The sequence below is a fragment of the Typopeltis vanoorti genome, chromosome 17, assembly GCF_054136105.1.
Source record: "Typopeltis vanoorti isolate ZY-2024b chromosome 17, IOZ_Tvanoo_1.0, whole genome shotgun sequence".
Lineage (NCBI taxonomy): Eukaryota > Metazoa > Arthropoda > Arachnida > Uropygi > Thelyphonidae > Typopeltis > Typopeltis vanoorti.
This window is the reverse complement of record NC_143565.1, coordinates 96,742,198-96,756,647: the sequence shown is the minus strand read 5'-3', so window position 1 is coordinate 96,756,647 and position 14,450 is coordinate 96,742,198. Positions and strand designations below refer to the sequence as shown.

At 33.6% G+C, this 14,450-nt stretch overlaps 1 protein-coding gene across 2 annotated transcripts in view; it reads right to left on the bottom strand.

The window, feature by feature from the left end:
- The window catches only part of LOC150097667 (1,5-anhydro-D-fructose reductase-like), a 74,981-nt gene that overhangs the window by 30,889 nt on the left and 29,642 nt on the right, over positions 1-14,450 (bottom strand). For both annotated transcript variants that reach the window (XM_090407319.1, XM_090407320.1), the window contains 4 exons: positions 13,084-13,200; positions 10,620-10,703; positions 10,153-10,269; positions 8,272-8,402 (listed from right to left, as the gene is read on the bottom strand). In XM_090407319.1, the coding sequence (XP_090263445.1) occupies positions 8,272-8,402; positions 10,153-10,269; positions 10,620-10,703; positions 13,084-13,200 (449 nt within the window). The remainder of the gene's footprint in view (positions 1-8,271; positions 8,403-10,152; positions 10,270-10,619; positions 10,704-13,083; positions 13,201-14,450) is intronic.

The window sequence follows — 14,450 nt, the reverse complement described above, 5'->3', positions numbered from 1 at the left end:
TTAAACTTCCACATTGGGCAGGAATGAAGTCTGCTGACTTGGAAGGTAAGATACAAATTGAAGTACAGGTAACTCTCGTATAACGCGGATGTTAGGTTCCACAAAAATACCGCGCTGTATAAATCGCGTTATGCGAGACTCAAATCACATAGAAAAAGTAGGTTTAGGTTCCCAAATCGTTTTTTTCTTTTTTTTTAAGATTATAAACAATGACATATTCAGGTAATTCATGTAAGTTAAGAAAACATAAACTATGCAACAAATACATAGTAAAAAATTATAAAAATTATAAATTGTATGTATACTTCATAGATGTTCTTTATTTATATATGCAATAGTTCTTATTGCATACTTCGGCTGGTTTAGTTATGAATTCAAGAAGTCAGTAATAAGACCTTGCTTACCACTATGCTACAATTTTTTATTAAGTTCATAATACGGAACTAAACAAATGTCCAATTGTCTCGTAAATTTTCTGGAAAGCTCCATTGAGAGATCATTATCCATAAAATAACTTTCTTGCCAAGTCTAATCCTATTGCTAATTTCTTTAAACTGAATTCTTTAACGGACTCATCACAATCATAATCTTTGGCAGAACTTTCGACGTCATCTATTAATTGTACCAGTTCCTCCTCGTTTAACCCCCCCCCCCCTCAACCGGTCAGGACGTCTATAGACGTCCAGATAAATCTGGATACGATGAATGCTATCTGTTGAAGTTATAAGAAGTGCAATTCGGCCAGCATGTCCATTAGAAGGTGTGATAAACCCTCCCGCTGAAGAGAACAGTTAATGGGATTATCTCACGCTCATAGCTGCATCTCAGTTGTCTATAACAAGGAATGCAGTTCCTCGTTCTATGCTGGGTAACTGAATCCTAGTTATATTGGATAAACTAAAAATATAGAAATTATTTTTATTTTCTCTTTTTCTTGTACAAAGCAATTTTAATGCCTGGACAAAATAAAGGTTCTTGCATAGTTTCTTCATTTAAATATTGCCTTACCTTGGAACACTAATTTCATTTTTATTTATTTTTATTTTTTTGCTAATTTTTTTCTAATCGCTTACTCCACAAAACATTTTCTTTGTTCTCGAAAAAAAATAATTCACGATAGTTATTTGATATATTTGAATTATTTTTGAAAAAAACAGGCTGCGGAGGTTCAAGATTATGTTATATTTTTGTTCAAAATCATGTTTCGAAGATTTCCTGAAGGACGTGCTTGAGCGACTCTGCTTTATAGAGAATAAAATGAAATTCTTTAATCATATCACTAATTTTTTTCTTTATATTGTGATCTTTTTGGTTTCCCTGTATAATTGGTCATTACAAAATGAAATTAAAGGTTATGATTTAAATTGATATGTATGTATTTTCTGCTAGTTCAGATATACTAATTGTATCAGATGTTATAATGGCAAAAATAGTAAGAAAATAATCATTTACACTTTCCTTCCAAAACACAAAGAAAGGACATTGTAAATTCACCCAATGAAAAAGAAAATATTACATATTTTTCTTGTTGACTGATTTTTTTTTTTTTTTTTTGTAGTACAAAGAAGAAATTACTGCCCATAAGATGGTAGAATACAAGAGGGCAAAAATCTGTAGATTGATTACATTATAACTAATAGAGATATGTCAGAAAAAAATTATTTATGAAAGAGTTCTAGCATCAGCAGATTTATTAGACGTTATTACTCTTGTATAAATATTTTTTTCTTCCAGTTTAGATACATGGCATTGTTGTATTTACATTAAAATGATTGGACATGTTTCCCCAAGTGATTTACGTTTGTAACAGTTGTTTTGCGAACGATTTATAAAATAAATTCTCTGAAATATCTGCAGATTGAATAAGTCTATAACCCCCCGCCCCACCAAAAAATAAGATTATGCATATGTTCCTTTTCTTTCAAAAACAATTCAAATCTTCTTTTTCAAGATAATTGAAAGAAATAATTTATAATTTTTCGATAATAAAAATGAAACTGATCATTATAAATTAAGAACTTATTTTAGATAAATACTGTATCAGCCTGTGAAAGAAATGTCTATATTTATTTCTATGTTAGGATGTCTACTAATCAACAATTGAAAACAAAACACGACATTCTTGATGTAATTCGCACTACAGCTTGAGGCACTTTAGTGTCCCTTCTGGCTAAGTGTCCTCTCTTTTCTTTCTCAGTAGCACCCAGAGTAATCTAAGCCTTTACCCTTTTCCTCCAGCTAAGAGGATTACTATCAAATATTTCTAAGACGTAGTATTTCTAAGACGTATTTTACTTCAGAAATAGCAACCAGCATCTGAAGTAGAAGTAAAAATATTTAGATTATTTTAAGAAAAAGAAACAAAAATCTGAACTTTCTACTGAACTTTCTTTTGTGGTATGCATATAAGCAGTTTTACACGTTGAAAAAATAGCATAGTGTTTCTAAAATTTCAAATAATTTCAGCAGACAGTAGAACAGCTGATTTTAGATGGCAAAGAAAGAGTACAGAATTAGAATCTGCACGGTACAACAATATTATTCTCTTATTTCTTTTGTCAAAATGGTAAAATGAAGTAAGAGATTTTGAATACTATCTGGAAACTTTTCAAACCTGTAGAAATTTAGAGTGGTTATGTAATCGAATTGCAGGAGAGAATAAGGAGGGGAGAGGGGCGTAAGCATTAGAAATTCTTCAAAATAAGCATACATTTTGAATCATTCTGTATATGATATCCTTCATATTATATTTTCAACATATCTACAATGGTTACGCACTGGATATTATCGTAATATGCATCCTACAAGAAAAAAAAAATATATATATATATATATATATATACTCTCATATAAATCCAGTATAAGTCTGCTTGCCTAAATAAACTGAATAAATGCTGTATTAAATTTGGTATAACAATCAACAATAAAAAGACGAAATGTGAACTGCATCCTGAATGGAGAACTTACAGAAGAAGCATAATATTTCAGCTATTCAGGCACAATTTTTAGTAAAGTTGGCAAATTTAAAATTTTAAATATGGAAATAGACAACAGAATTAGCAAAACTGGTATGGTAGGAAGGAAAAAGAACAAAGTTTCATGGAATTAGAGAAATTATTCAAAACACTAAAACTAGCTGTATACAAGACAGTGTTCGAACCAGTTTTAAAAAATTATGGATCTGAAAGCTGGTTTAGAAAAAAAAAACACTATCAGTCTAGAGACCGCAGATATTAGAGAGAAAGATTAGAAGCGTGAATAGAGGGCATCAATGGCAATATCATATTAAAAACAATGATATGAGGAAAGAACTCAACATTGCTAGCATTGAACAATTTGTTAATCTCAATACATTAGGTTTTTTTTATTTTATTTATTTATTTTTTTACTGTCAGCAGCGCTTATGTCTTATCAATAATAGAAGATCTCAAAAATAAAAAAATGCTAATATTTTGTTGTAAATCAACTTCTTATAACACAGAGAAGTATTCATTTTTACTCAGGAATTGATAAATTTTTACTACTTCTGTTTTGTCCGATGAAAATGTCCATGTACCATTAAAGAAACTTTCACTTCAACAGATGCTACAATGCAGAAGCCAGAAAACAGGTGGCTTTGTTTAACACTGAATACGGTAAAAAGACATTTATGTATTGCGATGGCAAATAAGTTTGTTCAGTTTATGCGTTAGTAAAAGTTTACGCCTTTACGAAATTTATCTTCACTGCATTTACTTTTCATATCGGTATCAATGCAATATCATTTCAATTTTCTAGCGAATAACATTTTCAGCGAATTTTTTCTGCAATCAATAGTTCGCGAGATGAATTTTTCTGATTTTTCCTCGCGATGAATTGTTCGGACACGAACATAGCCATATGTAAAAATCGGAAAAAGTAATCATTTGGGAAAATAACTCTTTTACTTAATTATTTATACACAAATATAAATATACGCAAAAGAAGAAATCCATCGGAATCAAATCGGGACTGCGCGGTGGCCACAAGCAGTGGGATACGCGCAGTCACCATAATGTGGAGTTGCTCCATCATGTTGGAAAATGAGGCCCTACACATTCTCAATCTGGGGAAACACAAATTTCTCTAGCATATTTAGGTATGCCACTCTCGTAATCGTCTCCTCATGGAAAAAAATGGCTCAACAATGCGATCATGCATGATCGCATTGTTGAGCCATTTTTTCGAACCAACTCGAAAATTCCAAATCAGAAAACTCAACTTTAAGAAACATCTCATCTCTGGAAAATGGAAGACCACAAAAAACTTGGCGTGAATGTATAAAAAAAAGTTCTCCATCCTAAACTTATTTTCATCAAAACTGCAGAAACCGAGAAGAGAAAAATTCTACAGCTCATTTAATGAAATTGCTGAAAAGGACTTCAGCATCCTACGTTTATCAAGGATGTCAAGTGCAAAATTTGGTAGAACGAATTTCTTAGCCTATTCCTCCCCTTATTAACTGCAATTACATGTTTTCGAGGTTATTCGGGAGATAAGTGCATGCGGTACTCCTGTCTTCCCTACAGATAAATCGCTAACTGTACAATGAAGCAGGATGTACACTTACATTAAATGCTCTAAAATGCAAGAAAATAATTATTACGTTTCAATGACCGCTTCCATATGATGTCTGTATCATGAGTAACGTTCCACATTGTTACTGAACATTTTCTAAACAATAGTTTGCAAGAAAAATGACTTTTCGATGAATTCTTTCATAATTCATCGAAAATTTTTCGGTGAATTGTTTTTTCGATGAATTGCATTTTCGACGAATTGTCGTTCGATGAATTGTCATTCGAGGAATTGGTCATTCGATGAATTGCCTTTTCGACGAATTGCCATTCGTTAAATTGCCGTTCGGCGAATTGTTTATTCGGCGAATTGCTTTTTCGATGAATTGCTGTTCGATGAATTGCATTCGGTGAATTGTCTTTCGATTAACTGTTTTTCGATGAATTTGCCGGTAACCCTGAATCACATTATTGATCGACTCTAATTTAAGTAATTTGCAGTCACCTGAATACTTTGCATGAGCAGTTGCATCTTTATATTCATATTTGTAGTTTCATTTGAATGCAGTTGTGTTATAAGTTTCAAAATGACGACCTTTAAGAATTTATCTTGTTTAAATTTGATCAGGTGTTCCCAAACTTGTATGTCGATTATGATGAGTGATTAAGTTAAAAACCCGAATTTCTTTTGAAATTAAGATAGATTAAGAATTGACTGAAATCAAATCGACTGGAAAAAAAAAAAGGCTACAAAAGGTTTCTCTAGTCGGTGATTAGAATCTCCTTGAAACTTTTTTTTTTCTGTAGACAGAGTCACAGAAGTTATCAAGAAAATATGAAGGTATCCAGAATAAGACTACTCTGTGTACGTGTGACTGCATGTGAAGCAGAAGCTTGGAGAGTAAGAATATTATATATTCTTCAAGGAACAAAAATAACCAACAACCCGTCCATATCGTTGTTTCTGCTGAGGCCAAATAAGCTTTGGTTTTAGAGTGGATAACTAGAATTCTGCTGAAAAGTCTCAGAAAGTGTTCCGTATCCTTGATGAAAGTCGAATCTATATCTTGAGCGATTTTAGAGGAGAGCAGGATGTTTTCTCTACTCCTCTCTCTCTCGCAAACAGCTCCCAAAAAACTGAAGTACACATACAGTTGACGAACCTGGTATCTCATGAACCTGGTATCATGGTCTTAAGGACATTGTCACTACTTCAAAATTAACTATAATAATAAATAAAATAAAAAAAACATGAGACTACTTTGGGGGAATAAAAATACGCCATAGATATTTTTTGTTATTAAATTTATTTTCATTGTGTAATAGGCTAAGTACATGAGTACCATGAACAGAGCAAGGAATGGATTCCATCGTCTATATACATAAACCAAAATGACATCTCTAAAGTGATTTAAACTGGTAATATTGTTCAAAAATCACATTCCTCCCTTTTCAATATAAAAAGAATAAGGCAATATCATTTACGTATATCCAGCAGATACTTTTGTAGAATGGATATGTAATGCGTAAATTTACGTTGTTATCCTGTATGGACCTTGCAGAAAGCTGATGATAACAGCAATCCCGCTTGGTGCAGGGTCTGAAATATGCAATATGAAAGCGAGGAAGGGGGGGGGGCATTGGAGACTCATTTGTGGCTTTTTGTGTAACTACTTGAAGGAAATCCATTAAGGCTCTTTGGAAAATGATTTCCCTGTAATGTCCTTATCATAATAACTGCGTACTGTTCTTTTCAGAATAATAAATAATAACGATTCCTCTACAGCTTGTTTTTAGAAACCCCATCTAAATATCCTGTGATCTTTAGTAATAAGTGTGGAGAGGAGCAGATGCATACATAGATCATATACTGCTGGTGACAAAGATAAAAATGAAACTGGCGTTGATATTTAAATCAATGAGTAAAAGAAACTGGTACAATATAAATAGATTGAAAAATAAGAATATTATAGAAAACTTCGCTCGTTTTCTTTCTCGTTTTCATTCGTGATCAAAAGCAAATATGAAACAATAACAAAAAGTGAAGGAAAAATAGAGGTATAGAAGAAAAATTGCAATATATAAAACTATTGTGATTACCATGTGACGCCTCTAAGGAGTCCAAGAACTCATTGCTGGAGGACACTCCACTCTACTCAGCTGCACTCATCCCATTTTCTCCTTTACTAGTTAATCCTCCAAATATACAACGACACTACTACCACCATCACCATCAACGCCATCTACTGCCCATTATCGCCAGTACGAATATCTTTTTTTTTTTTGTCTGTGAATTGTGTGTTCTTATGGCCGATTTGTCTGTGTGCAGGATGAAAAACCCGTTTCCTGAAGGAAAAAACCCTGCCAGCTCCATATGCGATCGGACTTTCTCCAATCAAAAAGGGCAATGTTCTGATGTTCTTCCAATTGCGCTACGAAGGCAATTATACAATGAAACGGCTGATAGGAAAACAGGAGTGAGTTCAGAACTAATGCTTTTGAGTAAAGAAAGAAGAGAAATTAGAAGAAAATTACCCCAAAATCAAAACAAAGAGGAAAAATGAGATTAATAAAATGTACAAGGATAAAAATAGGCAAGTAAAGAAAAAGTGCAAGTGCTATAAAAGAAAATCATTGAAGAACTCTGTAAGCAGATTGAACAGGCTATGGCAAACTTTGATTCCAAGAACCCTTTCGAAATAACTGCTTGTGACATGAGGAAGAAATGAACAAGAGAATTAGTGATGGTTCTGGAAACAATTGATTTAAATGGACATAAGAGAATGTAAGGGCAGATATCAGGAGGTTAATGAGGAGAGTGAAAGATAAAAATCAGTGTGTTGCCGAGGTATGAAAATGATGAGTTAAAACGGAGAGCGTGAATGGTATGCTGGCAAAGCTATGTGAGGAGAAAGGAGTGCAATTTGTGGCTGTATGGCATGTATTTGAGGGAAGAATGGAATTATACAGAAGTCACAGATTGCATTTGAATGGCTTTGGAGTGAGTGAACATCAGCGGTAGACCTCGCAGTTAATCTGGAAAATGCTGCAGTGACATCTCTCAGCACTAGAACTGTCCGCAGAGAGTTGCATGCTTTAGGTCACCACGGCAGCGATGCTGTGAACAAGCCATACATCATCCCCCCCCTCAACACCAAACGACGTTTGGACTGATGTCTTTCACATCGTTTCTGGATCGCAGATAATTGGAAAAGGATTTAGAATGGATATCAGTTTAATGTAGACAAATTTATGGTTATGAATTTTGGGATGAAAATATTATCAGTTGTGTATATTTATTATTTATTAGATTTATATTTAATTAATTAATTAATTTATCTTTATTGGATTTTCAACTTTTTTTGCTTTATTAATATAATTCACTCAAGTTAAGTTTTTCACTAGTAACATTTACGAGTATTTCAAAAATTTAATTTGTATTATAATTCCACAAAATATAAAAAATAAAATAAATACATTAAATGCAGATGGATATCGTGTTTGTTACTTCCCAACATTTTTTTTATGAACTGTGTATTATGATATAATACACAGTTCATAAAATGTAAATAGAAAATATCTGCTATATAGAAAACTGAATGTAAGTAGAAATATTAACTTCTATATTACTTGAAAGTAAGATCACTCTAGGGTGTATAGCTCTAATACGTATAAGAATAACGACTGTATTTACTTAACAAACAATACAGTAGAAATATTTAGTTAACACACTTACAGACCGTATTGAAATTTAGCGATATCAGGAAGTGCAGGCGATCCTAGTGGAGCATAAGCAGTAAAAGTGATACCTTTTTCCTTACAAAAATTGAACAGTTTTTCCTGTGACAAGTAGGCGTGACATTCAACCTTTGAAATAAAAAAAAAGTAAAATAATTACTAACAAATAATATGAATATATTTTACAAGACTGCAAAGATTTGTCATCTATCTCATGAAGCAAAATTGAATTGTTTATTTCCCATATGTCATAGAAACGTTGGTAACTGAATTACAATAGTGTACGTGGCATATCTCAATTTTTGAGATATGCCACGTTTTAAGTTATAGGACGTTTTATATTTCATGTCTAATCATGAAATATACACCTCTGTCCAAAAAGAAACAGAATTTTTGGAAAATAGAAGAAACTAGTGACGCCACCTGTTGTATCTTTTTGTTGTCGAAAGCGGCAACCTTCATTAGTGTTGTTTATGACCTGTTTATGAACATATCAGCTGTTTATGACATTTGTTTCATTAGAAGCCGGCCAGAACACACGCAGTTACACATAACACATTGCCTCGTAGCATTAGTTACTTAGGCAGTAATTCAAAAGAACAACAGTAGCATAATATAGAAGTTCGATGTAGTGGTTGAGACAGTTGTAGGTATCCTCCGGCGATGAGTCTTCGGACTCCTTGGAGGTGTCAGGAATAATAATAATAATAATAATAATAATAATAATAATAATAATAATAATAATAATAATAATAATAATAATAATAATAATAACAACAATAACAATAATAATAATAATCCGTAAACTGCAACATATGGGAATGGATATAGGGTTGGTGAAATGGATAAGTGGGTGGTTGATGGAGAGATATCAGAGAGTAGTTTATTCAGGAATAGAGTCCAAAAGACGGCCTGTGACTAGTGGTGTGCCGCAGGGTTCTGTTCTTGGACCACTGCTGTTTAATTTGTTCATTAACGATATAGGGAAGGATCTAAGAGGAACAGTTCGTTTGTTCGCTGATAATGCAAAGTTGGGTAGGGCAATAGTGAATGCAGAATATGCCAAAATCTTGCAGGACGACTTGGATAGATTGGAGTCCTGGGATAAGGAGAATGGATGTCAATTTAATGTGACAAAATGTAAGGTTATGCATTTTGGGGTGAAAAGGTTAGCAGCAGTATACCACATTGGTGGAACTGTACTCCATGAGATTGATGAGACCAGGGACTTGGGAGTGTAGGTGGATAGGGAGATGAAGTTTAGGGGGCACATTGCAAAAGTGGCTAAATCAGTTCATTAACTCACTTGGTTGTTGAAAAATACTTTGACGAGCAGAGACAAGCAAGTTATTGTACCTCTGTACTGAGCCTTGATAAGACCTCTTCTCGACTACTGTGCCCAGATTTTGTCACCTAGGTTTCTTCTTGATGGGGAGGAGGTGGAGAGGATCCAGAGGCGAGTGACCAAAATGATAGCAGGTCTATGGAATGAACCTTCTGAGAACAGGTTAAAGATTTGTGGGTTGCAGAAATTAGTTGATAGGCAGAAAAGGGGAGCATGATTGAGACATTCAAATTGCTAAAGAGTTTCTATAGGATTAATTCAGAGGATATTTTTGAGATCAGGACTGGTGGTGGTGGGAGAACTACGGGACATCTATGGAAGCTGGGCAAGAGTGTGGTCAGCAGAGGTGTTAGAGCTGGGTTCTTTACTGTTAGAATGATGTGTGGAATAAGCTGCCAGAGTCTGTTGTGGGTGCTATGACTGTGAGTGAGTTCAAGGCAAGGTATAATAACTGTGACTGGGGCCTCCCTTGATGAGTCTAAGGACTCCCTGGAGTCGCCCGTAATAATAATGATAATGATAATCAACACTCACCTGTATATTGGCTGGCTTGACCTTCCCGTTGTCACAGATTTTCTGTATCTGCTCGCTGTTAACATTGCATAATCCTATAGCTTTAGTCTTTTTTGCTATAACGCAGTCTTCCATACCCTTAACAAAGAATATACAGAACGAAATTGTCAGCAGAGTTAATTTAAATAATAAAATAATTAATATAAGAAATTATATTAAAATTGCGCAGCTCCTGATACCTTCAAGAAGTTTGTTATACTCGTATTTATTTGTTTTTAACATCTTAAGATTTAAGTGTATTTTTCTTTGATGAATTATTTAAGTATTATTGGTAAATTTAGAAAGAATTTTAAGATTATCTTTCAAGTACTTTTGCTCATAATAAATAAATATTGTTTATTTATTGTATTTGGTTTTAATACATGCATTTATTAGTATATTCAACGTACAATGAGGTAAATCAACAGCAAGATTTAATATTTACAAACCTTCCAAGTTTGCAAGAGATCAGTACCATAATCTACTGCTATCGTTCCATTTTCCACAGCAAAACAGTCGTCATCGTCTTTTCCCTTAAAATACAAATGAAAAGCAAATTAGTTTTTTAAAGTGAATTACATATTTTTAAAGCAGTGCTGGACAAAGGTTGTGTTATAAAACTGGATGATACGGTATTTCTCAATGATTAGTAAGAAACATTATTATTATTATTATTAATGATAAAACCAAAACTAATGCTTGATTATTTCAAGAGTTGCAATTTCATAAAATAAATAAATCCTTTAACTAAAATAACTTTCTAATTATTGTTTAGCACAAACTAACATCGGAAAACAACTGGGCAACAATTCTCTATCCTTCATTAATAGGAAGCTCATTTTCACTAATCCTTCTTAGAGTCTTCATTTTTTTTCTTTTTCTTTTTGCCTGCCTGGTAGGCCGAGTGGTTAGCATATCCACTCTCCAGCCAGAAGGCTGGTTCGAATCCCGTCATGGGCATGGATGTTTGTGATTGTCTGTGAAAATACTAGCGGCGGTGGTGGGCAGTAGATGAAGTTGGTGTAGATGATGATGGTAGTTGCGGTTCGTTGTATAGTTTGTGGATTGAGTGGTGGAGACAGAGAGTAGGTACCCTCCCTTGATGAGTATTTTCTATTCCCTGGAGCTGTCACGTAATAATAATAATAATAATAATATACTAACCCACCTGTTGTTAAATATAATAATTTTGATAAAAAAAAATACTTTTTAAAAACTTTTAACCAATACACGGCTTTAACAGTGCTTCTTGAAACTACAGATCTTGGTGGGATTTAGTCTCTTAATTCCATTATACGGATTAATTACTGGAATTCTCTGTGTTCTACAGGGGAATACATCCAGCATCGTTGTTAATGCATCAGAATGCTCCATTTCAGAATATTCAGTTTTTACTGATTTATAAAAATATAATACATTTATTTGATGTTCATTTTTCCCCGAACAGAATCGACAAAATTATCTTAATAATTGGTGGGAATCGAAAATTTGAAAACTTCACACATTCGATGCTTATTATGTAACAAGGTCAAATGTACTTATTTTCCTTAAGAACTGCCCTTTGTAAGTCAATGGTCAAATTGAACTTGGAAACCGAAATTATTTGAGAAGCGACAGAACACGTAGCCTAAAATATACTTTTTGAACTAAAAAAAAAAGAAAAAAAAATTCAATGATGTATGTTGCTTACACCAAATATGGGCAACATAAGAACTTGCCTATGGCATGAATAAATTATTGATAAACAATAAACATTTGTTATCAAATGGATGTCAAATAAAGCTGGTGTCTGAATTTGGTTTACATTTTAGAACAGTAGACAAATTTGAAATTCACGAACTGTTTGGTCTGTTGTATAAATACACACTAAGAATACCATTGCCTATGACTGTAGTAAATCCCAAGGAGTCACTTCTTGGAAACGAATCTCACTATGCACCCAATGACATCTTGCATGCTTTCATGTAACGTATCAGTTGTTGGTCGATATCATATAACTTGGTACTTGTCAAAAGAGCGATTAAAATCAAATCTAAATAATCATTCCTTTAATGTATCTAATTAGTTTAAAGTACTGTTTTAAGTTGGCATATTACTCATATTCTACTCATTTCATTTAATTAGTAAAATAAATAATTAAATGAAGTACTACATATAGAGAATGTAGAATTTGAATCTAGCAGTGCTGCAAGATTGGCCGAAAACAGGCGGTGTTGGCAATATTCTGGTATAATGGTTGCTATCATTGTCATCATAGTGTCCTCTAATTCCTAGTGAATTCTTATCCGAGGGTGGTCTTGGACCAAGTATTGTTCTACATGGTAATAATGTGGCTGGATGGATATGAATTCATCCATCAAGACAACGCCCCATGTCGCAAGGCTCGCATTGTACAAGCATGGTCGGAAAAGCGTACTCAAACATTCCTTGTGTACTCTCCTGGCTGCCTAATTCTCCAGATTTAAATCTTATAAAACATTTTTGAGATCATGAAGAACGCTGTGATAGCATTCGCTGGTCGACGTCATTACCTGCTTCGGTCGCTGACTTCCATGACCTTACTCCGTCTAATTAGTCCAGAACACCTTCTGTGGTCTTCTAATGGAATCAATGCCAAGACGAGTGCAAACGGTTATCCCGGCCAATGGAGGCTCAGTACACTACTAATTGGGTAGTCATAATGTTTTGACTCAGGTGGTAATTAAAGCTCCGTATAATAATTTGAGACTTACATTCTCTAAGATTATCAAAAGCATATTTCTAATATGAAGTTTTAGATATTAATATTAAGAAGGATCATGTCATATGCACACACTTTCCATCAAATATTAAATTTAACAGTGTCGAATGCATGTTGTCAATAGATGGTAACTGTTGCTTTATTATTATAATTATTTTTAATTAAACGCTTACCTTGAGACTAAAGGGAGTGTGAACAAGATAAAGATCCACGTAATTTAATTGCAGTCGATCCAGGGACTTCTGTAGAAAATAAACAACTTTATCTCTCCGGTGGCCATTATTGGGTAACTGAAACGTAATGAACTATAATAAGGAAGGAGAAAATACAAAACATTCGAAACAAAAGATATAATGAAAAATACTTCCATTCTGATAATAAGATGCCAGTGACAGCTTGTGGCTTGAAATCGTGGGGGTGCTGCAACTTTCTAAATATATACATACACACTGCAAGTACAGTGTATACGTGTTTGGATAAAATATCAAAATTATGGTAAAAATTTAAAAAAAATTAAACATGAAAAAATATGGTTTAGTATCGATAAAATTATATAGTTTGGTATAATTCAAAATTACTTAAAAATAAAATATATTCTTCTTGTTTTGTTTTATAAAAAATATTGTTTATTATCAATAAAATTATAGTTTAGTATAATTCAAAATTATACTAATTTTAAAGGAATGGATTTACAATTTTTGGACATTACAATTAAATCCTTTAATTGTAATGTTCAAATATTTAAAGAGACGGAGTAAACACGATAAGCACTACGAACACTACTACTGGCGATAACTGCATATAAACAACAATGGAAAGATTCCTACAAGGTACCCACTCAATTTTGACAACCCTCAATAATGAATAAAAGAAAATTCCAGCCCGACTCTCTCATGATCACTGCATGGAACGCAAATGGACTGAGTAACAAAATTCTGGAATTGCAAGAATTCATTCACAGACACAATCCTGATATAATATTAGTTAATGAAACACATCTCAGGCCAGCTAATAACCACAAATTACTGAACTACATAATGTACAAAACAGACAGATTCACCAGCAGTGGAGGAGTACAGCCATATACATTAAAAACTACTAAGTCACAATGTCCTGACCAATACACAAACCAAGAACCTAGAGATAACAGGCGTTGAAGTTCACACTAACAATGCTGGCAGTATCAAAATCTATGCTGTATACAATCCACCCAGTATTCCATTATTGGTATCTGACTTGGACTCCATTCTCGGCTTCACAGACTCTGTCATCATGGCTGATGACTTTAATGCCAAGCATTCAGCCTGGTACAGCTCCACAATCAATGACAAAGGTCATAATCTAAACCATTACTCGATACAAAATTCTATGTTTTAGCCGGACCCACAGAGCCAACCCATCACAGCTCAGCTGGAAGCTCAGATGTACTTGACATAGTCATCCTCAAAAACATCAGATACCAGTATCAGTTGGAAACATTAAGTGAACTTTCTTCTGGCCACAACCACATTCTGCATAAACTCGGTATACAAGAGCAATT